The 25,388-nt window shown below is 45.8% G+C and overlaps 1 protein-coding gene across 3 annotated transcripts in view; it reads left to right on the forward strand.

Annotated features, from left to right (window-relative positions):
• SHROOM3 (shroom family member 3) overlaps window positions 1-25,388 on the forward strand; it is a 351,046-nt gene that overhangs the window by 320,011 nt on the left and 5,647 nt on the right. For all 3 annotated transcript variants that reach the window (XM_069626325.1, XM_069626326.1, XM_069626327.1), the window contains exons 8-9: window positions 2,162-2,312; window positions 18,072-18,344. In XM_069626325.1, coding sequence (XP_069482426.1) covers window positions 2,162-2,312; window positions 18,072-18,344 — 424 coding nt within the window. The remainder of the gene's footprint in view (window positions 1-2,161; window positions 2,313-18,071; window positions 18,345-25,388) is intronic.

The following is a 25,388-nucleotide window of genomic DNA, read 5'->3' on the forward strand; positions in this document are numbered from 1 at the left end:
TTGGCCTAGATGCTTTTATCGTGTAGCCTTGGACTACACTTGAGTCCATAAGGTTGTGGGAGGTGGTGGCCTGCAAGCTTATTAAAATAATAGATTACACTATCTAATTCACCAGTAGACTGTTTGCTTGCTGATAACTCTGAACTCAAAATCAGGAACCTTATTACAGAGCATTTGCACTAATACCAGAGTCATGTTAAACCATATTAGCGCAATGGCAAAAATTGCCCTGCTGCAAAAATCGTGTTCTTTCAGTGCTTTTTTGCACCAGGGCAAGGTTTTCTCTGGTGCTAATACCACTCGGTATAGTACTATAGTGGGCATTGTCCTGTTGCAAACATGCATTGATAGAAAACCTTTAGACTATGACAATTCTTGCCCTCATGTTAATACAGTGCAAAGTTTCACTTGCAACAGTGCACAGTTTATTCAGATTAGTGCTGGTTTTCATCTAGGGTAGATAAACAATGACTCGATGGAGAAACTCCTTCCTGGATTAGAGAAATGGTTCTGTGTCCGTGTTATATTATTGAAACGAAATATGGAATATGTTGCTAGCTTTCTTAGGCCCCAAAGGCGACCAATAGATATTTAGTAGCCATTCATATTTTTCTGTGCTCTTTGCAGGGGAATCTCCTCGAAAATTGAGGCTGGAGCTCACTGGCAAATTGCACTACAACTTGATTGCATTTGACAACTTTGAATGTATATCGTATGTCACTGCAAAAAGACACTGGAACGGTGCCGGTGATTCTGTGGTCCCCACTCGCATAGAGTCCTATGGGACTCTATGGGAATGGGGCACAACAACTTACCGGCGCCTGATTTCCCAGACCAGCAGGGTTGGAATCTCCCACTGTTAAAATGTACAAGTCTGGCGGCAACCTGCCGGTTTTTACTGACCCAGTTACCGACGGACTTGTAATGAGGCCCACTGTGATATTGGAATGTTCCTGTTACTAAATAAGGATGATCGGAGATACGTGGACTTTAAGTCCTGACTAAGTATCATGTTAGAATTCCATATCTTAGGAACTCATTAAATACATATACATATGGTCTACTCTCACAGCAGCTTCCTGTTTGTGCTGACTAAGCATCAAAACACAAGCTGAATGGTTTGATGAACCCAATCCATGGAAACCTATGACCGGTGCTTGTGACAGTAACTCTGTTTATGGCTAAATTGGGCTGCCATAGGAAGAGCATTTTTTCAGATGCTAATTACTTTGGCACCATTCAACAAATGTACACAAAACGTTCCCATAAAAATAGAGACCCCTGGCAGTAGCCCATGCCCAATGGTCGCAGCAGGTGTCTTGGGAATGCTGGCGGCATGACCAAAGGATACTCTGGGTGGCCAACGGCATCCCAGTGGCTAAAGGTAGCTTAAGACATGGCCAGACACCATGGAAAAGTGAGCCATTTGCATGGCCGCAGGACATGGCTTAGAGGTGCTTATGAATGGCCAAAGGCCAGGCCAGGCCAGGCCTTGGGTAAAGTGGCCATCAGGCATGGCAGGTGGGCATAGGCCGTTAGGCAATAACTAAGACTTAATTCCCTCTTGACCCGAACCAACCAACGAAAAGAATGGGAAGGTATCATTTGGCATGGTCATGCAAGTACCCCCTGTCCCCTCTCATATCTCTTTATTAGGGCCTTGTTTAGGAACTGCATTTGCTTCATTGTGTCACAAGACAACCACACTGAATGTGGAATGGAGGCGTGCCTGTGCCCATGTGCTGCTGCTGGAATCCAGTGCTTGGTGCATACACGTCTCTGTACACCTCTGGGAGAGAGGAAAAGGGGTGCAAGCACATCTACCCCCTCTTTATAGGAAGCACCCTGAAACCACTGTCTGCTCTCTGTCTTGCCCCCTGTATCTGCGCCATGGATTCCCCCGACACCCACTACTCCGTTGCTCACTGTCGCTCCTGCTACTGTAGGGCACCTTTTTTCAGGGCTGCCCTGTCCTGGCAACTGTTGATTTCTTTTGTGTGTGTTCTCGGGCGAGGCGCCCTGTACCATTAATACAATTTAATCAAAGCATTGACGGCTGTCCTGGAAGATATAAAGGAAGTCTGTAGCCTGCAGGCGAGAAAAGATAACCTGGGAAAGCGGACTGTGCTAGAGTAACTGGTTTTCATCCATTCCTTTGCAGGAAAGAAGAAACGGAAGTCGGGGGAAATGCGGGCAGCCTTAAGGTGTGCCACAGTGACCCTCCTCCCAAAGCAGAAGTCTTGAGTAAAGTCCGAGATTTGCAGGCAGATGTCAAGGAGAGAGGGGGCCCCATAAGCCTTGATGCTAAGAAGGTAAAAGCTTCCGTTTTGCTACATGAGGTTGATGCTTTGCCTTTTTGGGGTAACTGGTGGGGGGGGGGGTTAAAGTTATGAGAAAAAAAAGCGCACTAGCATCTTAAAAAGCAGATTTATAAAACTTAGGGCCTAATTACACGGAAGGCGGTAATGGTTAACGGTTACCGTTAATGGTAACGGTGACCGTTAACCATTACCGCCGTACTACGAGGTCCCTTAGCGGGTTGGTGCTTTAACGCCTGCTTTTTGCAGGCGTTAAAAACCAACCCGCTAAGGGACCTTGGTGCTAATTACGGCACCGCAAAATTGTGGTGCCGTAATTAGCACCTTCCCCATTCCCATTATGCCCTATGGGGTAAAAATGGGAATGGGGAAGGGCAGTGGTGGAAGGGGGAATTACCGCCCCGCCAACCTTGGAATGGGGCGGTAATTCCCCTTTCCACCAAGGCGGTGCCGGAATTTTACCGGCATGGACCAAGGTGCTAATAGCACCTTGGTCCTCCACCTTCCGTGTAATGAGGCCCTTAGACTTTTATTGACAAGCTGGTGCTGTTTTCAATTTCTGGACCAGATGTATCGTTCCTCTCAAGGTGAACACTGCAGGGAGTGTCACCTGTCCCCCTAAATTGGCTGGGCAAGAAGACAGACCCCATCCCACTGCAACTCTCCACCAGTTCATTTGTTCAAGTTTGCGTTTCTTTCTGGCGTTACACGAAAGAGCTGCACGGTTGCGTGTTTCGGAGAGGGAGCGCCGACAAAACTGTCCTCCGCGCATTAGCGATGGTTCTCCACTTGTGCATGGTGATGTTTGCATTCCCTGTGACTGTCCTCGTCATCAAACTAGAGTCAACAAAACAATTAGGCAAGAACAACCTTTCCAAAAATTAGAATCCCATTTGGGAGTACGAGTTAACCTTTACCTGCAAACACTATGCCTATGTGCAGTTGTGCATTTGTTTACTTCATCACCACACAACTTCAAAGAGGAGGTCCTAGCATTTAGAATGAGGCCACGTCGCTTCAAGACCCCCCAGATAGACTGGGATAAAAGAAAGGGGTGGAGTAAGAAGGAAAAGCAGTCAAACGCATTCTCACTTAAGACCAAGGTCCTTATGTTGGGTCTGGACAAGGAGAGGTAGAGATGGTAGGAAGTGGGATAGACCGGGCCAGACACGTTCACAGCACAGCACCAAGGCTGTGTTCCATTTCCAGGTATGGGGAGCTAAAGGGGGTAGTGTCTGGGCTGAAGAGGTGAATTTACAAGACTTAGTCGATATACAGGGCCTCATCACGAGTTGGGTGGTAGCCCTTAAATGCAGCGGTAACGTTATTACCGCCACATTTAAGGGTCTGCCCAATCATAAGTCTGGCAGCATTTACCCAGAGCTGGGGGTAAATGCGCCAATTTAACGCCCATTTTCAGGCGCAATGGGGAATACCCATTACCGCCCAACCCTTGATCTGGTGCTATTGGGTGGTACTGCTATTAGCCCAGGCGGTATACCGGCGGTAATACCGCTGGGATACCTCCCAACTCGTGATGAGGCCCACAGTCTGTTGGATGTCTTTTACATGGCTCTATTGAGCATGGTGGTGCTCAGCAGCGAGAGTTGGCCCACTGCCGCCTCTGGCGTCTCATGAAGGGTGGCCAGTCACTGAAAGTGCTCCTGACCTCTCTAATGCAGAGTGCATGGTGGTTAGCAAGGGGCACTTTCATATTGGATCCAGCTTCTGTGCAGTAGCAGAGAAGGGAGGCGTGCCAGATTAAGATTTCCATCCTGGGTATCGAAACGAATTTGCCAGAAATAAAGCATGACAAGACGTCACATGGGTCTGGCATGGGGTCGGGGTTGCATTCCCACTCCAAGGTGCTTTCTAACTACACCCAAAGCCGTTCCCTGCAGCCTATTGGCTGTATTGTGACAGCATCTCCAAATGTCTTATTTGATCAAAATGTTGAAGCCTATTGATTTCATATGTACATCATGTATAAATGGTAGGCTGCTGGTGCCAGGTGAGAACTGCCCCAGGGTTATCACGGTGCAGGGTGTGGTCCGATTCATGATTCTCTTTGTGAAAATGGTTTGCTGTCTGAAGTTGGGAAGGGCCCTGAAGCAGCCACCCATCTCTCCTACAGCCGAGAATGTAAACCTTTCCCTGTTGTCTTCTTAGTGTAAGGGGCGGACCCAGCTCCAGGCCACGATGGCGGAACATTGACCCAGCTGGAAAGGCATGAGCTTGGATCATGGCTCATGGGCAGCACTGGCACTTGTGACCACTAGAGCTGGCCCGGGACCATGCCACATGGCGATGGAAGGACGTAATCAGGGTTATTTGTTTTCGATTCAGCTTTCTTGAAGCCCTGATGAAAGAATGAATGGTCTGTGAGGACGTTTAGCAATGGCTGCTAATCAGTTTGATAAGTAAAGAATGTGCGCTCAGTGGTGAGTGTAAATTTAGACTCCTGTTGGCCGCCTTATCAGGCCTATCACGCTGGCCACCTCCTCCCCACCTCGTCCTCTTGCTCTTTGCAAAAAGAACAGTGTGCAGCTGCGCCGGCGACTGAGATGGCGTGGCTTGTTTACCGCCTGACCTCATTTTAATCTGTGGTGAAAGGGCAAGTAAGTACCACAGCGAACTGCAAATAAATGGTGCCATCCTCGCTGTCTTCTGAGAGTGGACCATGGTCTTTTAAGTTGCACTGCAATTGCGGATCTGAATGCAACTGTCAAGATGGAATACACATAATGTTGACAGTAATGACATCAATGCGTTTTGAGAAGTGCGTACACCGGTGTACAGTGGACTAATGGCATGCACAGCTGGTTTGCAATTAACTTAAAAACACTGAGCCGGTCTAGCATGTTCTGGGCCTGGATGGTGGCAGGGGGTGAATCTTTCCTTCACTCTTAACCCTGAGCTGGGTCATTTCACACGGTGGCGGTGACCTCCACCCTTTCACAGCAAGAAACCCCCCCAACTATTTCCAGTCACTGCTGTGGTGTTCGTCCAGTCTAAATCCAGTTCATGTTCACAGAACATCAGCTGGAGAAAAAGATGGAATTTCAAAACAGTTGCCTGGCGGTATTGGGCGGTAAACGAGTACTGATGCTCTGCTACCAGCGGGGTGGAACGTGGAAATACAGGGACGTATTATGATTCACTATACACATCCCAGCAGGGTCGGACTGGGCCATACAATACTCTCGGGCACCAATGAAAAAGTGGCCCACAGATGCAAATGGCTATTCATTCCTTTTGTAACACTGTTTGAATAGTAACCAAAGGGGAGTTTTTGTATTAAGTTTGATGCACATTGTGCATTTTAAAGAATATTTATTTCAAAACTCCTAGCCACACAGTGAAATAAGTCAACAAACTAGCCCAAATGGTCCCAAAAACGGTCCCCCTCCAGCATTTTGTGTTTTTGGTTCGGCCATGGGCCTAATGCCCTACAGGCCAGCCCGAGCCTCCATCACAGTCATTTCCAATCGGGCTACATTCGGAGTCGCTGTTAGCCATAAGACATCTATTTAGCGTAAGCATCTGGCCTTTTTTAATGAGACCCAAATACAGTGGCAACCCACAAATCTTAGTGCCAGGAAGGGACATCTGTTTTTCTGTTTAGGAGGCCTTACTTTTTGTTCTGCCTGTTTTTAACACTACTGTCAAATTCATACGGAGTATGTGTGTCTATTGCTCCCCAACCATTGGCCCCCACACAAAACTGGCCAACAGTAGTTGCTCCAGAGTGCAGATTGGTCGACAAGAGCTTTTACAATTTGAAATGTGTGACTACTTTTACCTACGCTGGCAGTATTCCACCAGCTCTACAAGATCCAGAATTATTTTCGGTGTGATTTTTCGGTGCAAGTTCCCATCCTTTTCGTCTCCTGCTTGGTGCGCCACTCCCTCGCCACCCTGCTCTACAAATCGTACCCATACAGTTCCTTCCCCACTTCCTCTCATGGTGCTTTCTCAGGGTTTGCCTTCCTGGGACTTGCACCCCTCACCCACTCCACGCTACATTGTTTTCCACTTTCCGAGGGTTTCTTCCCAACCGCACCAACTGTGTTACATATTCATTTGTTCTCCCCGTCAACGTGACCGGCTTTTACTGCATCTCCATTCCTCAAGCTGCACCATGCCTTCTATCACTTACGTCCCCTCCTGACCCTCTTGCCATACCATGCTCAGAATACACAATGGTACACAATTAGAGGAGCACATGGTATATGAAAGGAAAACAGTATTGCCACTGAATTGCAGATATGTGACCAGTGACGCAAATCTATCACTTAGACAATTCTACCACTTAGCTATGTCTACAAGCTAATGTTGATCATTTGAACATGTCCACCAGATATATGTCGACCAGTGAACACAAAATCTAGAGACACGGTCACAGAGGCCGTGAATTTGCCAGCGTAGGGAATAGCATGTCATAGTCCCATTGTGAGGATGGGCACGGGGGCAAAACAAAGTCTCAGCACAAGCATTGGTTTTGGAAGGATCGGGAGATCGCAGACTTGATCTGCCTCATCTATGAGATTCCAGTGAAAGCCCTGGTGAAGCGTTTCTTTATGTTACTAGATTACTGGTACTACTTCTTGGCATGGATTGCCATTACTCGGACTGCAGGGTAGCCTTTTCCTTCAAACGTCCCAGGCTGCAGTGTCATGGGCAGGGCTGTTGGGCCCCCAGAGACGTGCTATGGATTTCGTTTGTTTTTGAGTAGGGGGAATGTTAGGGCGTTGAGGGACTTGTTGCCATTATTGTAACTGTCCCTGCCCAGAGGCCAAGCGATCCTCTCCTATTCCAGCCGGGGTCCGTCATCCTCTGGCTCAGGGAGGCCCGCAGTCGCCTGAGCCACTCTCCTGGCAATCCCCCGAGGCATATGTACGTATATAAAGAGAAAAGAAAAGGATGTGTAATTATTTGAACTTGCAATCGCAGTGACTAAACCTGTTCTCAAAGACTACTAAACACCTATCACAATGAGTCTAGTAGTACCATCACAGAAACGTAATTTATTACAAAATTAATTAGAAAATCATTTGTAGACCTACATAAAACCCACTACAAACACCACATGCATGGTACAATACATACAAAACATATACATTTTCAAAATTTAAATCACCCACACTTGGACAAACAGATGTATAATAGTGCAATTAACGTGGTTACATAGTCAGCGCTGAGGCAGGCAGGGGTCTTGGTCACAGGCCCTAAGTGTTTTCTTTCCATTGCAAGTCAGACATGTATTGCCAATTTCACTCGGTTGGCTACCGGAAAAATCAGTACATTATTGAGTATTGCATCGTCCAGTCTTTTATATTGGCCGTTTTGCACAGTTAGATGCGTAGACAAATCTGGAATCATGACAGCTATTTTATAGTCCTTCCTTCAAGGCTGCAATATTGCTTTTCCTTATTGTACACAGAAGATGTTCCCATTTAACACACGGTATGTGGTAAAGCAGCATGCTACCCACATGTCTGTGTGCAGGGAGCATCGCAGGAAAACCTGCCTCTTGCCGTGTCATTGCCTTATTTAGCAGATTCCGGCCTCATTAGGCCTGTTGTCGGATAAGTGCAGATAAGTTGCTCTTGGAAACTGTGGCCCCTCAGTCTGGATCTGATGGGAGTTTGACGTGGTTTGCATCTCTGACTACAGTTTAAGTTTCATGCAAGTAATCTCTAGTGTGGCAGTGCCTTATGTGTGTCTTTGGGTAAGCACTACTGTGCCGCTCCCTCGGGCCAGTGCTGGGAGCCCTTTGGGCGCCTCCTCTCCATCATGGTCTTCTCTGTATGATCCTGGAAGGTGATCACCTTGTGGAATGGCCACAGGGGAAGCTCCTGGATTCTTTGGACTCTTTAGAATGTGTGGCTGTTTTTATTTCTTCTCCAAAAATGCCTAGTCATGCATTCAATGTCATTAACATCTCGTACTCCCATTCCTGCATTGGAAGACGCGCTATTGAATCTTAAGTGAACTTATACTATTTAACTGAAGAGCTGCAGTTGCATGACTTTGGTAGAGGAATTCTACTATCATGTGTGGTCTTGGTTTAATGTTAGTCCCATGCTGTCACTCCGATACAGTAGCATTGGGAAATTACTGTCCAACAGTTTTAACGTTGGTCTTACTGGTGTTTATTAAAGGGTTTTGGCGAGTGATTGCTCACCTCATAGCACCAAGGAATCTGTGGGAGGAATGTAAAGGGTGGCGCATAACTTCAGGTTATGCGGGCGCATCCGCCCATACTGCTGACAAGGAATATTGACTCTTTAAAAGAGCTGTAGCTCCAGAGACTTCAATTCTAAAGGGAAGAGTCTTCATGATGGAGAAATCCAACCCTGAACCTTTGTACGTTGGCTGGCAGGAGACGCGCGTCAAATGTCTGGTTGGCTGGTAAAGCGGGAATAACTTGGTGAAGTTGATGAGGCTGGCCCGTTCCTTGTTTTATGTGCCAGGCCATAAGTTTTATTTTACCAGTAGCCAGTCAATATCCGGGCTTAGGCGACGTGATCCTTGCATTTGTAGCTGAAAATGAGCTAAACTATGAGATGGCGTTCTTGTCCTGTGCAGAGAAGCATATTTGTGATGTTCACAGCATAGATCCCATTGCACTTCTCAATCAGGGTCACGGCTATTGCTAAGATGTCAATCTTGCTGGAGGCCACCCGTAAGGATAGGATTCTCCTCAGTGTCCAGACATGTTAGAGTGCATGCTTGTTGTTTGCCTTTCATTTTCTGCATAATAGTTCAAAATGCACTGCAATTGCAATGAAAGACTAGTACGTTCCCAAAGTCTACACAGTACCAATTACACTCCAACATTGTTCCTAATATTCTGGTAACAACATTCCAAAATGCACTTAAAACCCCACTCTAAACCCTGAAAACAGGTTTGGGATTAGTACAAATTCTCCCTGTTGTGTCGCCCACCACATTACAGGATTAGAGGTATTTAATCATTGGCGGTATTCCAGAGGAGTGTAAAAAGTAGGCATTTCTGATTTCTACTGTTGTGCTCGCTTTCCAGTGTAATGCTGAAAAGCATCAGTAATGACTTTTCTGAACATTATAACAAATTGTACAGTAGATGTATGATTAGTGACAACAAAATAATAATGCAATCAGATTCACAGAAACACCATCACCGGGTATAAATCATTCACGACCACCATTAAGGGTGTATTCCTGTAATCTAGCAGGGCAACTCTTGATTACCACCAGCGGTAATTTGTCCAATAAAGACCCAACACTGTGATGATGAGGGCAAAGTACTTGAGCATAAGCAGAAATAGAGTTACTGTTAAGCAGATCCAGAGCATATGCTGCAAAGTACCACCAGAAGTGCCACATGCAAGGCAATGGCCTGATTCCAGAAGTCCCAGTTTGCACATTTTTGAGGATGAGCAATACATTCAATAAATCTCCCTCTCCATTAAGTATCTGAGATTGGCATGCATCTTTCCAAATAATAATCTATTTACACATTGACTTCCATTGAGTTATTGAGCTAGTAGAGCCCAACTCCTGAACCTTAAGGTTAGATGTTTTCCAAAAACAAAATTGAGAACTTGAAATTCTGACCGCAATGGGGTTCTGTTGAAATCGGGGTCGTTCAGAGAAAGTGTCATTTTTTGATAGCGTGTTTTCTTTCACGGTCAGGGAATGGGCTCATACAGACTGCTGTTCACTGTTTTCCATTGGGTCTTGTGGCCTATGGCTCTGCAGCCTGCTACATGTACATGTTCCACCAGTGATTACTCTGACATTCCGGTCTTTGCCTCAATGGTTGGGTATTTCGTGCTTGCATAGCTGTATTCGCATGGAATAGAATACAATTCAACACCCCAGATTTGTATGCCAAAGTCAGCAGTGCCATATTTGAAGAAGATAAACACCTTTCCAGTAGTAAAGATCACATTGATATCAGTGAGCAAACCTTTTATATTCATGGCATAAAATCAACACAGCAGGCCTTTCATTCAGCTCACAAGATGTTCACTTTCCATTAATGGTCAATGACAAAAAAAGTAGATCACTGATGCTAACTTTCCTCTTGGCAGGAAACTCTAATACTGAATGTTTCAATGCCTGAATGGCTCTCCTTGAGATGAATACCATGCGTGTGAGTAGGATACAGTCGCATGCAGGCCCCACAGAACCTCCAAGGGTCCCAAGACACCCCTAAAAAGAGGAAGCCAACTCAAGAAACTCTATTAGTATGGAAAACTCAAGCTTCCTCTAACCAAACCCAAAGACACAGCGTAGAATAGAAAGCTTGCCCCAGGTTACAAAATCCCTTCAAGCCAGTTACTGAAGGACGCAGAAAATGAAGATTCTGATCATCACGTGCGGGTGAACACCATGGATACAAAGTCGTGCGAGTGAGACCCACGTGGAGATTCAAGCAAAGATCTCACACTCCAACTAGCACTGAAGGAAATACAAAGTTACCCCTTTCCCTGTGACCAAGGAAGGGGAAAGGGAAACTCACAATTTAGAGCAGGACATGCTGGCAGAACGTAAGAAGGGAGAGGGGGTAGATCCCAACAGGTGTTTCGCCAGTTCAAAACACAAAGTGGCATCTAGCCTTCATAAAACCTCAGCCAACCCCCCTTAGAACCCACAGGACCCCAGTGACTTGACCCAGTCACAATCCAGCCCTCTACACTGCACAGCGGTAATACCTTCCCCTAGGCACCACCCATGAGGAAATGAGGTCAGACTATAAAAGCCATCTTATTCAGTCCCAAAGGGGAGGAGGGTTTGAAAATAAGCAGTAAGAAGGTGGCACTTGAGAGCTGAAGATTGAAAGAGAGAGTTGGAGGTTTAAGGTCAATTCTTGGAAGAGCTGGCAGGAGGAGAGCAGAAGACCCTTGAATCCCCCTCTCCCAGAGAACCCATGTCAGAAAAGCATGGTGACAGAGACCAGGAAGGAGGTGCCAATGATGAGGGGTGAGGTAAGAAGTGTGCAGCTTGTAGGTGGCAAGTGTTGGGGGTGCAAAGATCTTTCTGTTTTGAAGGAGGGCAAGCATTTTTGGGGATGGGGGGGCTGAAGCAGATTCTGTATTAGAGCAGGAAGAGAGTTGATTAAACAAATTGTGTTGTGCCTCAGGCTGGTGACTCTGCTCACAAGGTGGGTAGAGTTGTTGAGGCCGAGAGAGATATTGAGGCAGTGAGAAATATTGCGGCTGAGGCGGGCACTGCGGCTGAGGGAGATATTGCACAGGAGATCTTGGGATTGAGAGAGAGATGTGACAATGAAAAGTGATATTTGAGATGCATGTTGATATTAAGAAAATGGTGATTTGGAGGCTATTGAGATGAAACAAGATTTCGAGAAAGAGAGAGAAACTTTGAATAAGAAAGGAATCAAGGAGCATTCATTGAGAGCGGGAGGAATGAGACAGCCCCCCCCCCGTACAATGTGGAGCAGGGAAGACAGCCTAGGGTGGAACAGGATAGTGAAGATCCAGAGAAAGAACATCAAAGGGTGTGAAGGTTCACAGTAGGCCCCTCCTCTGCATCAAACCCCGTCTTTGCACTCAAGACCAATTTCCAAGTGTCAAGCTTGCACCCAACCCGATACAAAGTACATGCTGCTCTGCCAGGGGGGAACACAAAAGGGAAACCTAGGAGGCACTAGTCAGGAGGAGCACAGAAACTCCCTTCAGCCTGACAGCGCGGGGAAGCCTATTTCAACAAGCGAGTCGGAGAACAAAATTACCCCTTTCCTGCAGTGCAGATCCAAGGTGGAAAAATGTGCCCTCCATTGAGAAGACCGGGTTGCCCTTTTTCAGTTTTGGGACTTGGGAAGACGTTTAGTTCATTTATATTTTCGCACCAGCAACCTGATTTGGAATGTGTTAGATTTTGGAACACAGAGCACCTCTTGAGAAAACCCCTTGGAGCAGATGGGGTGTCTCTACTGGAGATACCATCCTGACACTTGCTTTTTATTGTTGTTTGCAATCATCCTGTCACCTCGTGTAATCCTTTTAGCACTTAATATAACCCATAACATGTATACCTTGTGTCTGGTCTCAATTCTGGGAGCACAGTGATGGTCGTCCCACTTGGCCTCCAAAGTTGGATGAGTGGTGATTTTGCCATTCTTCATATTGGGGAACTGCTTATCGAAGGGGGGGGGAGGGGCGCGCCCTTTATTTGATCTTGTGGGTATAGACCTGCGTAATGCATGGGCGGATTACATTCTGCTTCACACTAGGATGAAGAGCGAATCTTAGCAAAGTTATTTCTACTAAATGCCATGCTGGCCTGCAGAGTGTTCTTCTACAGAGTGGCATCTGTCTGTCTAGCATTAGGCTAGGTAAAGGCAGAATACAAAAGAACGCTGCGATTCAGACATGCACGCTTCACTCTGCTCCCACTGCCGCAGCGTTTCCTTTGGAGGAGCAGCTTTAGTCCTATTTCCATCTCTATCATCTGGAAGAGCAGTTTGAGTAGACCCACGACCATAAAAGGCATATGGGAGGGGTTCTTATGCAACTGATTGTCATAGAAAGGTGTTTGGGTCCATGTTCTGTTACCTTAATAGCATGACGAGACTAAGGGAAAACAACCTGACACATGGCCCATAATGGCAAGCACGTCACCGTCTATAGCGTTACTTTACAACAGTGCAATACAGTTGATAGATGGACCAATAGAGGGGGATTGTGGGACAAGAGTTGACCAGCAGCAAGAGGCTTCAGGAGAGCATTACTGCATCAAGCTACTACTGCCCTGCAACTTTATTTGCAAACAACCATGAAATTACACAATTCACTGCCGGTAGATTTAGACCCCAAATCAAGAAATGGTATTCAATTTTTTTTATATCACTAATGGATGAACAGATGATTCAAAGAGGCTGGTAACTTTAGGTTATCATAAATAGTTCTGCAGACAACCTTACATATGTTCATTGGGCATCTTACATCGATTACTCATACCAACTGTCAAATTCCTTCTGGTGACCAGAGTGACAGATGCAGCAATTCCAATGAACAAGATGACTCAAAAAGTGTGGCCAGAGTACAGCGCCTAGATTTGCAATGTCCGCAAGGCACGTTGTTGTGCAGGGCCACACTATCTGACCATAGCTAAGCAATAGCACCGAGGTGGGGGGCGTGAGGGCATTACTGGTCTGGTAATGGCCTAGGTTCCAAGTAAGTTACCCAACACGGGCCCTAGTGCCACTAACAACATAATGCCCCTTCCCCCACGGAGAGTGTTACAGCTATTCACATCCCAACTTGATTTCTGCGGTGCCGATAGCTTGATTTTTTGGTAAGTTATAGTGCAGTGGTTTTCAAACTTCAAAAAACTACAATTCAAAATGGCCGCAGTGGACAAAGGGACAAGGGAACTACAGCTGGCCTCTTTTCCTCTTCATGACGGCCACTACCACAGAGAAGAGAGGCGGGACTGATGGACAGAGGATGATGGGCGAGGCGGGCGCGGGCAAGTGTGGGGAAGATGCAGGCATCAGGGAGGACTGGCAGGTGTGAGCTGGGGGGGTAGAGAGGGGGCTGGTGCCAGACAAGCATGGGTTTTAGAGTCGGGAGGCAAAATGCAGCCTCCAGCTGCTCGGGGGCTCGGAAGATAGTGAATACCATGAGATAAAATCCCCATTCTATGGTATCTGATTGGCAGGGAGGTGGCATCATGTCACCTCCCACCAGCAGCCATGGAGTCCATTCTGCCAGGTACTGACGCCATTTTACTTTCTCATCAGCAGGAAGGATGGTACTTTGCTTTAACCTAAGGATTTAACCGCTAGGATTTATCAAGTAGCATTAATGCTTCAAGGGTCTGGCTTTTTACTATGCATCATGCGTTATCCCTACTTGACTCTGTCACAATTTAAACTTTACAGAATAATTTAACCAACAACTATGCAATATATATGTTGTCAACTATCCTCCAATGTACGTTTTAGGGTGATTGCAACTCACATAGGAGTTTTGTCCATATAGAGACACGTGCACAGTTTGAGTCCCTGCATGATGTGTCAGAACTCCTAAGTGACTCACCTTGTGCTTTTAAATGCACTTTAGCCCCCACAGAAATGTGCCCTGCGACCTCACTCGACCTACCTCGTAATATGAATATCGACGACAGCTTGAACTATGCCTCCACCCATATCTCCACAGTCTTACCCTGCCATGCCCCTATGAATCCTATAAAACCCAGTACAGAGTTAAATCCCTCCCTCCTACCCTCTCAATTCTTGACTTAACCTAGCTCTAGCGAATGAACGCTCACTGCCTGCCCATGCCTTGGACATCCACGACTTCTTAGCAACTAACAACCTGGATGCCCTCGCAATAACAGAAACGTGGCGGCATGCCACGCAAGGCCAGCACTATCATTTGCCACCCCACTAAGCTACCCTATCTTCAGGAGTGACAGACAGAATTCCAGGGGTGGAGGAGTGGCACTCGGCCAAAGTCCATCTCTGCATTAGACAACTCTGCACCTCCCTTAATGAAAACTGCGGCATACTCTCAGTTAAATGGCCTATCTCTCCTACCCACGCTATCGCGTTTCACCTTGCGTACCACCCTCCAGGACCTACACTCACATTTGAAGAAGACCTCCAACATGTGCTCCATGATAACATCAAACCATCTTCACAGCTGCTTCTCATGGGCGATCTTCACATAGGGTTAAACGATCGAACAGACTTATAAACTACCTCCCAAGCTAATTCACTATCTGCCTTAGGTTTCACACAACATATTCACAATCCCTCCCACAACAAAGGACACACAGTAGATGGGCTTGCGGACATCAACGGACACATCATTGTCAAGGAGAACACTCCCTGACCATGGTCTGGCCACCATATTATCACTTTCTCCGTCCTCTTGGGTTTACAAGCAACACCACTGGCCAATCGACTGCCACCATCACTGGCCCGCACTATCTGCAAACTTACCAAAGAAAGTCTTACCCCCTTCCTCGTTGCCCTGAAACCAGAAATCCTGGACACTTCTAACCCAGAGAATCTAGTGGACCTTTACACTAATGTCAGATGCCATCAACATTATCGCCCCGCTAGAACCCAAAAAAGCCAAACAAGTAGCTCATTCTAACGCATGGTTCACCCATGAGCTCTCAATTCTCAGAGCTGAAAATAGACTTGCGGAATACCGCTGGAAAAGTAACCCGACCGATTCCCTAAAAACGGAAGTTCTCCAACCTCTCCAAACCATACACAAAATACATCATCCAAGCCAAAGCTACCGCCTTCAACAATAGAATAACTAATGCCTCCTTAAACACAAAAGAACTATTCACAATCCCTAAAAGACTCTAGAAGCCCCCCTTAGCCCCCCTGCATCCACTATAATCAAAGAACCTGCCTGGTGTGACCGTATACAAAATGCCATGCTACAAAAAATTGCCACGCTCCAGAATAAAATTAATTTCAAGCAAACTAGCCTAAAGCTCTCGCACACTAGTCCGAAGGTCATCGTCTCTCCCACTGCCAACTCCAGTAAGGCACTGCTCTTTAGTTTCAAATAAATCACTATTCCGGATACCCTTCACAACAAAAAAATGCCATATGTCCTCCAAATGTAAAGGGGATGCATGCCCAGCCCCTTTAATCAAAGACTGTGCAGTAGCTCTGGCACCAATTATCACGACGATCATCAACTCGTCTTTCTCTACAGGAGTGGTACCGACCAGCCTCAAGGAAGCCTGGGTCCTACTACTATTTAAAAAATCTACACTCGACCCCATCTCCCCTAGCAACTACTGACCCATCACGACAGCCCCCTTCCTGTTAAAAATACTCAATAGAGCAGCCTACGTCCAAATTCAACGCCATCTCGAAACTAACTTGCTCCTCGGAGTCAGACAATCAGGCTTTCGCCCAGGACATGGAACAGAGTCTGCCCTACTTGACCTAAAAACCCACATGGATGAGATCGGGGATGAAGGGAAATCTGCACCACTTCTCCTACTAAACTTGTCTGCAGCCTTCGATCTAGTCGACCACAAGATATTGTGCCACCACCGCACCCACTCAGCCGCATTCTCCCCAGAAGCTTCTGCCTGGATTGCCTCCTTCCTTAAAGGCAGAACAATGAAAGAATTCTCGGACAATGCCAATGCAGTGACCACCCCTCTCCCCTCCCCTCCCCTGCGGAGTAACACAAGGGTCCTTTGTCTCACCAACGCTATATAACATATTTACTAAGCCCCTCCTGGACCCTCTAGGTATAACCTACATGAATTATGTGGATGACGCACAAATTCTCCTCCCCCTCACGGACTCATACCCCGAAGACTCAGCGTCGCTAAGTTCCACCATTCAAGCTTGGATGGCATCCCCTGGCCTCATTCTCATTGATGAGGAAACTGAACTCCTCATCAAAGAAAATCCAGCTGCACTAAAAAAATGGAACCCCAAGGATTCAGTATTCGATATCGATGGTACTCTTATCCCAGTCTCGCCAGTTGTTAAAAGTCTACCTTGACGCCACCCTCCCCCTCACTCGTCAAGTGAATGCCATTTCCTCCTCAGCAGCCTGTTCAACTAAGCTCTTAAATGTGGGCAGACCCTTCCTTTCGACAGACAGTTCCTTACCATATCCTGTGCTGTGATAAGTGCTAGGCTGGACTACTGTAACGCATTATTCTCCGGAACTACAGCCCACAACATAAAGAAAAACTTCAAACCATTCAAAATAATGCCCTGCGAGCTGCCCTGAGCATTCCTAGGTTGGAACACCTATCAGCCGCCAGAAGAGCGGTACACTGGCTACCAATTCGGGAGAGAATTGCCTTCCAGACACTTTCCATCAGCCATAGATGCATCTTCAAATCTGCCCAGCCTTATCTATCCCAGAGATTTACCAAGACCCACTCAGCCAGGCCCACCAGAACCCTGTACACACACAGACTGGTCCAACCGAAATAAAAGCGGGTGGGGCCTGTTTCCCGGTCATTGCTTCCAAGCAATGGAACTCCCTCCCTCCTGATCTAGGAGCTGAGGACTCGTAGTGGGCCTTAGGTAAAGCCCTAAAAAAAAAAAAACTGCCCAACTAAGTGCAACCTTTCACGGCCCGACTCACCTACCAAACTGTATGTAACTATGTGAATATTTCTTCTTCTTGCCTTGGGCCACATGTAACCGGTGTTCACCGGCGCCCTGATGCCTGAGGGTTTGCGTTGCGCTATACAAATTAAATAAATAAATAACCCCTGCACTTGCTCAGTGGTTCTTGCAGCATAACAGATTTTTGCTCTGTCCATATTCCGACCACTGACCTCCATGTTGCACTCAGATAAATGAAGATGGGACATTATGCCACTGAACATGGACAGCATTTGAGATAATCAGGTTTTGTGTGTATTTCACAAGCAGTAGAACTCCACGTGGGCAAGGTCGCCTTTTAATACATTCTCGGTTTGATCGCACACTGGTGGCTCGGTTAAAAAATGTTTTTAAAAAAGTCCTTTGGCTAACCCTTGTCTTCTATTCTAACTCAACTAGAACGTGTGTTTTTGTGAGCTTTTTGGTTTGATTTCCCCATGTGGCCATGCCGTTTCACACCATTTGTAAATGTAATTTAAAAAAATGCACCAGACATAATCTTATAGTACAAAAAGAATGCATATTCTTGTGAAACAACGCAATCAACATGTGGCTCTATTTTGGGCATCATCAGACATTTTTGAAGTTGAGCCTAAGATGTGGTCTTTGTCCCCTCGTAGAATGAACTCATCGGCAGCCTGACCAAGAAGCTGGAGGTTTTGAATGAAGCGAAGGAGAGCTTGCTGGCTGACATTAAACTCAACAACGCCCTCGGGGAGGACGTCGAAGCCCTGATAAAGGGCCTGTGCAAGCCGAACGAGTTCGACAAGTACACCATGTTCATCGGGGACCTGGACAAGGTGGTCAGCCTCCTCCTCTCCCTTTCTGGACGCCTGGCGCGAGTGGAGAACGTGCTTAGCAGCTTAGGCGACGACGCCACTGCGGACGAGAAGGTTTGTACACTCATTTCTTCCACAGTGTATATGATGTGTTCACTACTGAATTTAGATGAAGTAACCCAGTCACAACATTTGATTGTAAGTCAAGCTCGTCGTTTTTCCAGACCGCCCTACAATTGTGGTGAATTGGAGAAACTTCCATGAGGTGCGATGTTTGCTACATAAGCTGCTTGCAGTTGGGAGTCCACAGACAGCTGGGGCCAAGACTAGAGAGAAATGGCACATCTAGCAGTGAATCCACGTGGCTTTCCATTGATTGTTAAAAAAAATAAAAACAGGGCACCGTTGGGGGAGATGCATGGCAGAGATGTTACAAGTTGAGCTGCAAAATACTTAGCAGAGATTTTGGCATGGAAAGAACTGGCAATATTCTAAATAAAATCGGATCTGAAAGGCCTCTACTGTTGGTGACAACACGGACTGCTTAGGACAGTCCAAAAAAGTAGCACAATGCAGCCAAAAATAGGAGCATGGAGTTGTGCATACTTCTAAAAGTTTCTGTACTCCATCAGCAGCTGGTACAACGGTCCCTTTAAATCAAGAAGCTCAGAATGAGGGCATTATTAGCTAATATTACACCCATGTCGTTTTTCAGCAGCCACTCACTCCGGTTCCCCTGCTGCTTACCTCCCAGGCCCCTGCATATTTCTTTGTTTAAAAAAAGGCACATCTCCCTCATACATCGAAGAAAAAGGACTCTCTTTTTCATGGTGACCCTCTAATTTGTGGGTATATATTATTTTTTGGTAAACCAGTTTTTGCTCCACGAATAAAGCTTTTTTTGATTCGGTCGCTGAACATTTTGCTGGTGTACTCAGTGCTCCCGATATGATTTTGACATGGGAGTATTTTACTCCCTATATTTTAAAGTTGAGAGTAAAATAATTTTTAGGGAGTTAAAATGTAAGTCCAATTCCAATGAAAGTATTTTATAAGCTGGTAAAAAATACGTTTTAACTGGCAAACGGAAATATGTTTGTAATCATTATTTCTTTGCACCTATTTATTCATACAAATTAAAAGATACATGTTTACTACTTCTAACCACGCAGTAATAATAGCAGTTTATTCAGGTGGTACTACGTGCACAGCTGGTCCAAACATATTCATGGAGCTGTGTGAGCGAAAGCAGGGGCGCACGGTCATATGTCAGTTTCCCATTTTTTGTTGGGAATATTTGTACTCCCTATTTTGATTCTTTGGTAGCATTTGCCTGATTTTAGGCTGTAAAAGTGGCCGATACACCCCTTATCTGTAGGGCTGACTACACATATGTAAAGAAAAAAAATCAAAAAAGTTCTCTTTGGTCTAAGTGTTCTCTATTTATGAAGTAATGTATGTGATGGCTTATGATAATGAGATTCTGATAGTGGCATGTCTTAATGGGAATTAGAATGCAATATGATCGACCTCCCTTTTAAATGATATTTGAATTAACTGTTCTATTAATCCCATTCAGCAATTGTCTGTTTTGTTAGTTATGTTCACCTTCTCTTTGTGAGTGATAGGGGCTCTCCAGTGTTTTCTCAGACAAGGAAAGCGTGGACAGCTCAGAGCTGTAGCCTAGATGAATTCTTGCACCCACCGAGTACAGTAAGCATTCTATTCTTTTGCACTGAGCACGGGAGGTCTGTTCTCACAAAGCATTTCACGTAATCCACATTCAAGTAAACCAGTCCAATGGTTGAAGTGGCTGTGTTACAGTTAACTGCTCACCCAGCGTTACTGGAAGATTGGCTCTTCCCATCGGAAGGAGGAGGGGCTCTTTTGCTGTCCACACGCGCACAGGGAGAAACCATCCCACAGTGGCTGAATGCATCTGTTATTGATGTTCAAGGGTCTGCCTCACCTGGACGCTTTGCAGATTCCCCTTGTGAGGCTGCCAGGTCTGACTCTTGGGCTTTCAGGAGATTTGCTGCACCCTTAAAGTCAGCTGTAAATGCAGAGGATTGTGTGACTAATTGTACTGTGCGGTGTTGCAGGGCTGTGAATGGGTTTGCTAGGGTCACACTGAGCTGTCTGGTTAAAGGCCCTGCTTCTATCACTGAAGTTGGCTGAATCGCATTCAACTCAATGGCACAGCAGTCTTCACGCAAAGCTAGCATTTGCTAAAGAGGTGCTGCAGCGCCATCTACTGGAAAGAAAGAATGGGAGAATTCACAAATAAGTACTGTGGCCAGCCTGCATAAATGGTACGAAAAAAGAAAATGTGTTGTTTTTTTTTTTTTTACAATATTTTACTGTGTAAAAAGCCCTGATACACACCTTATCCAATTGCTAAAAAGTTTCTTAGAGGACTTCTTAGGCTGTACTCTCCGGTGTCCATTGCAGTAGCATCCTGGGACTGGAGTCCCTGAAGACTTATGGCCCATCATTTTAAACCCAGGCAGAAGACTATTAGTTTCATATCGTGGAAGACAGTTTTTATTGTGACAGTCAGATCGGCCAGAAGAGTCGGCGACATGTAATCAGCCTCAGTGATGGAACCTTAGAGCACATTTTACAGCGTCAACGGGTGACCCAAAATGCATTGGCTTTCATACCAAGGTGACTTTAGACTTTCACGTGAATTAAGTACTCACTGTGCCAATGTGTTTGGAATCATCATTGCACCCCTGCAGAACATGCCTGGTAATCCTAACATGCTAGAAGGGCCTTTCATACTATGCTACGAGTCCGTAAAACAGCTACAAGAAATGGAGGTCTTTCAACCCTGGTCCCAATGCGACCCTCCCCCAGCACTGCAGACGGGGGCGTACCGCGCTGACGGCCAGAGCCGGGGGTCTTGCCGATAGGAGGGGTAGCTTCTTGGAGATGTGTGGAGCCATATGAGGAGGACTTGGCACAAAGTGGAATGGGCAAGGTGACGCGCCCACCTGTGCCTAGTTCTGAGGCGGTTAGTAGTACTAAAGAGGTGAGTGACCAACCCCAACCAAAAACATATTGAGATGCTGAGCCAAGGGGAAGAAGTAAGTAGCATGTTTGTTTGGAATCAGACCCATCAGCATTACACACGCACACATTACATAGGAAATCAAATCTGTTCATAGTACAGTTCAATTTATACTAATGTCTTCCTCCATTTTTAAGAGACATTTCAAAATATCACTAACATTAGAAAATATGTGGATGTTATAAAATGTGCTACAGTAAAAGTTACTTCCACCAATATGCACTAAAATGTTGTGGCCTATATCATAGTATCTACTGTGTACCAACCTATCAGGCAACGCATTGAAATCCATACAACCTTTTAATATTGTAAATCCATAGCAGGTTCAACATCTGGTGAGAGCCTAAGAAAAAGGACCACCTCAATTAATTGTCAAAAAGCAGCTTAGTGGGCCATCTTAAGGTGCATCTTAACATGCAGAAATGCCAGAAAAATCCGGATACAGGATCACTTATCACCACTTAAAATATGAGAAAGAAATATCCTTCTCAGCTTCCACAAATGACAAATTGTAAGAAACTAAAGTGTACTCTGGGGTCATTGCTCCTTCTGCATAAAATCAGAACATATGCAGCTGAACAAACCACAGTCTAAGAATAGGTACTAGCCTTTTGCCTCTTAATCCCAGATAGCCTTCACTGAAAGATAGAAACCAAGTAATGGACTCCTGACAAAAAGGACCCACGCCATTTAGATGTAAATGTGGCATAAACAAACAGCAACATCTTAGGCTGTACAGGATCAAGGTATGCCTTATATATGTAACCTACTGTGCCCTCTCATTGCATTTGCTTGCATCTCTTTCTCCATTTTCTTCCTGTTTCCTTTACTGTACCTATCTGTACTTATGACTATTGTGTAACTAAGCCTTAAGTATCCTTGTACCTGTTGCGCTCAGTTACCTAAGGGTTTGGTGCACAATACCAAATAAATAAACAGACAAACAAACAAAACAAACGTGGCTCTTTGCATGGTTAAGATTTCACTTCCAGGTGTGTACATGGGTAGACAATTTAGAAAACTGTGTAACATCCAGTCAAATCCAACACTTCTCTTTTAACACCCTGCTATCAGACTTGGTCAGGCAAGGAGGGTGAATCCAAAATTCTTGAAGACCAATACTATTTATTTCACCTGTTTATACAGAGTATCCAAGACTTTTTCAGATGGCACACTGCTATGTCAATGCTCCACAGTTTTATCTAAAGAAGCAGTGGCCAGATTTTAGCCAAATCAATAATAGACGTGTACTAGGTAATAACATGGTGTAAAGTTAGGAAGCATATTTGGGGAGCTGGACAATGGAGTGAAAGAATTAGATACACAGCTCAACTCCACAACGGGAAGCAGTCGCTGGCTGATGAACTTTGATTGCAGGAGAAATAGTCAGCACCCACCTAATTGCTTGCTAAACCGAAGAAATGCATTCAAAGAGATCTCAGTTTTTGCTGGCATCATCTGCAAACCAGGGTTGGGTGGTCCTGCCCCCCAACACTGGGACATCATCCCCCAATGCACAAAGATAAAAAAAACTATCTGAGGGACCTCGACAAGTGAGGGATTTTGGGTTCACTGCACGTCACGATAGGGATAGTGTTACAGTCACTCCCATGTTGACATCCCCTTTCAATCTTCGAAAGAAAGATGCAATACTCCGCGATTACCACTAGATGTCAGACTATATGCATAGCATGTGAATCTAAGCCGATACAATCATCAGAAATGCCATTACGGTGAGTAATGCTTGTCATATCATGAATGCAAAGATGGAACAAAATACTCTTTCTCACACCACCCACAGCCTGGAATGCCCTAGACGTCCCCCCTTAACACCACAGTGCATTCTCGTGAAGTTGTCTACGTGAAATGGAATTGGGAAAGCCACTGAGTTAGAATGCATTCCTGTTGCTTGCAATGTTTCCCAAAATAGTTGTCGGTAAACAGAATAGGAGGCCTGTTTAAGATCCACAAACAATAGAAAAAGATTATTTTTCCTGATTTTAACATATTTCATAACAAGCAGTGAAAGCCTAAAGGCCTGTTCGTGTGTTCCAATACTACCTGAAGCATGCCCGAGCCTCAGAAAGAGAACACAATGCAATTAAAGGAGCCAGTGGAGAGCTGGAGCAATGCCCAATAAAGACTCCCAAATGCTGATTACAGGTGAAGATGGGAGAAGTCTGCTGGAAAAGAGGCAAATGAGAAAGAGGTGACGAGGTGTCCGCGTCAGTGGCTAGAGCAGATGCAGAGTAGCCTGAGAGTGGCTTTGAAACACGTCTGAGGATGAGAAGCAAAGGATCTGCAGCAGAGACCTCACACTGCTGGTGATGAAGGAATGGCATGTGTGACAAGAAAGAGGGAGAGTTATAAAGCTAACCCAGGTGCAGAGGAGCAACAGCCTGGGAGTGGCCAATGCAGGAGAGATCCGAAGGCACAACCAAGAGAGTGAATAACGGTTGCATTCTGGGAAGTGAACGCTTGTGCATCAAAAGATTGTGATAGACTATTGCCTTATGGGAATTAAATTCCATGTTGAAAGTATTTCTGAAGGAGAGGTTGTGAAAAACGGTTGTACACTGGAAATACCTCTTCTAGAGGGGTAGTACGGTTGAGGTGCAGGAACTTAAGTCCAGGTTCCCAATAACTCTTATAAAGGAATTTTAAAACCTGAAGTAAGACAGGTGAAGGGACTTAAGTCCAGATTCACCAAACCTCTGAGGAAGTGGTTGATCTCGAATCCCAGAAAGTGATGAACTACTTCAGTGGCGAGAAGAGCAGACTACAGGAAGTCAGACCAGCAATGTGTTGCCTTCTTCGAGTGCCCTTAAGGACAACGGCCCTCATTACGAGTCTGGCGGTAGGGGATACCGGGCACCGGTATGGAGACCGGTGCCGGTAATCCCCTACCGCCCGATTCCGAGGTCCCCTAACGGGAACCGTAAGGGACATGTTGTCGGACTACACGTCGCTTATGGGTCCCGTTAGGGTACCAGGGCGCAAATAACGGGTTTGCCATTCGCGAGCCCATTATTTGCACCCTCCCCATTCCCATTGAGCCCTGTGGGGGCTCAAATGGGAATGGGGAATGGTTTGTTCAATGGGGACTTACCGGTCCCTCCAGGGTCGGAATGGACTGGTAAGTTCCCATTGAACAACACCGGAGGCGGTACCGGTATGGGAGGCAGCCATGGAGCTAATTGCTCCATGGCTACAACCATACCCGGAATGAGGGCCAACGTCTGTTAAAGCAAGGTCTCTACACGTTCATCAAATCCTGCAATTCACCTTTAGGTCGACCATTCCACTGAACGTTAATGGCCTTCTCCGGTAGATACAGAGCAGCGACAGCAGCTTCTTGCAATGGAACGACTATAAACGCATGGGTTATGCAGCACACATGCCCCAAGCACCACTCTCAGTATAAAAGTGGGAGCTGAAAAGGCAGTGACATAAGCAATAACCAGCTTCAATTCCTCTAAGGTGAGGCATTGTTTCCATCACTTCCCGGTTTCCTTGCATTATTGCTTTGTAATCCATACAAAGCATGTGAAACTATGCAAGATTCAGTGCTGCAGAAACAATTGATACTTTCCTGTGAATATAGCTCCCATGTGTAGTGCACCTGCCCCAAGCCGAGGTGAGTGGGTAAAATACCTATTCTAGGAGACTGCTTATGCCAAACTGAAGACGGCATCCAAAGGCAGACTGTAGACCTCTCATTCGTTGAAAGACCAATAAGGAGAATGATCAGCCAATCATTTACATTTCTTTGGTTAGTGCTAATGAAGTGCTGTTACCGAGGAAACAATGGAAAAGTCTTCACACCACATGATCTGTCAAAGATGCAAGTGCTGGAGAACTACGGTTACAGGTAAGTAATTAGTTTGTGCCACAGCTATGGTACTTATGAAAACTCACCAAAGCAACCAGAAATTGGTGGAGGTAGATGTCTGTACAAGCTCTTCCACTTAATGACATCGGTGCTCCTAATATTATAGCCCTTTCCTCTCGACTCACCCTGGATCCCAGCTCTGCAGCCAGCATTTGGAAAATGTTTGTATAGATACCAGTTAATGGAACTGATC

The sequence above is a fragment of the Ambystoma mexicanum genome, chromosome 6p (genome assembly GCF_040938575.1).
Source record: "Ambystoma mexicanum isolate Mex_15411 chromosome 6p, UKY_AmexF1_1, whole genome shotgun sequence".
In the NCBI taxonomy this organism is placed as follows: domain Eukaryota; kingdom Metazoa; phylum Chordata; class Amphibia; order Caudata; family Ambystomatidae; genus Ambystoma; species Ambystoma mexicanum.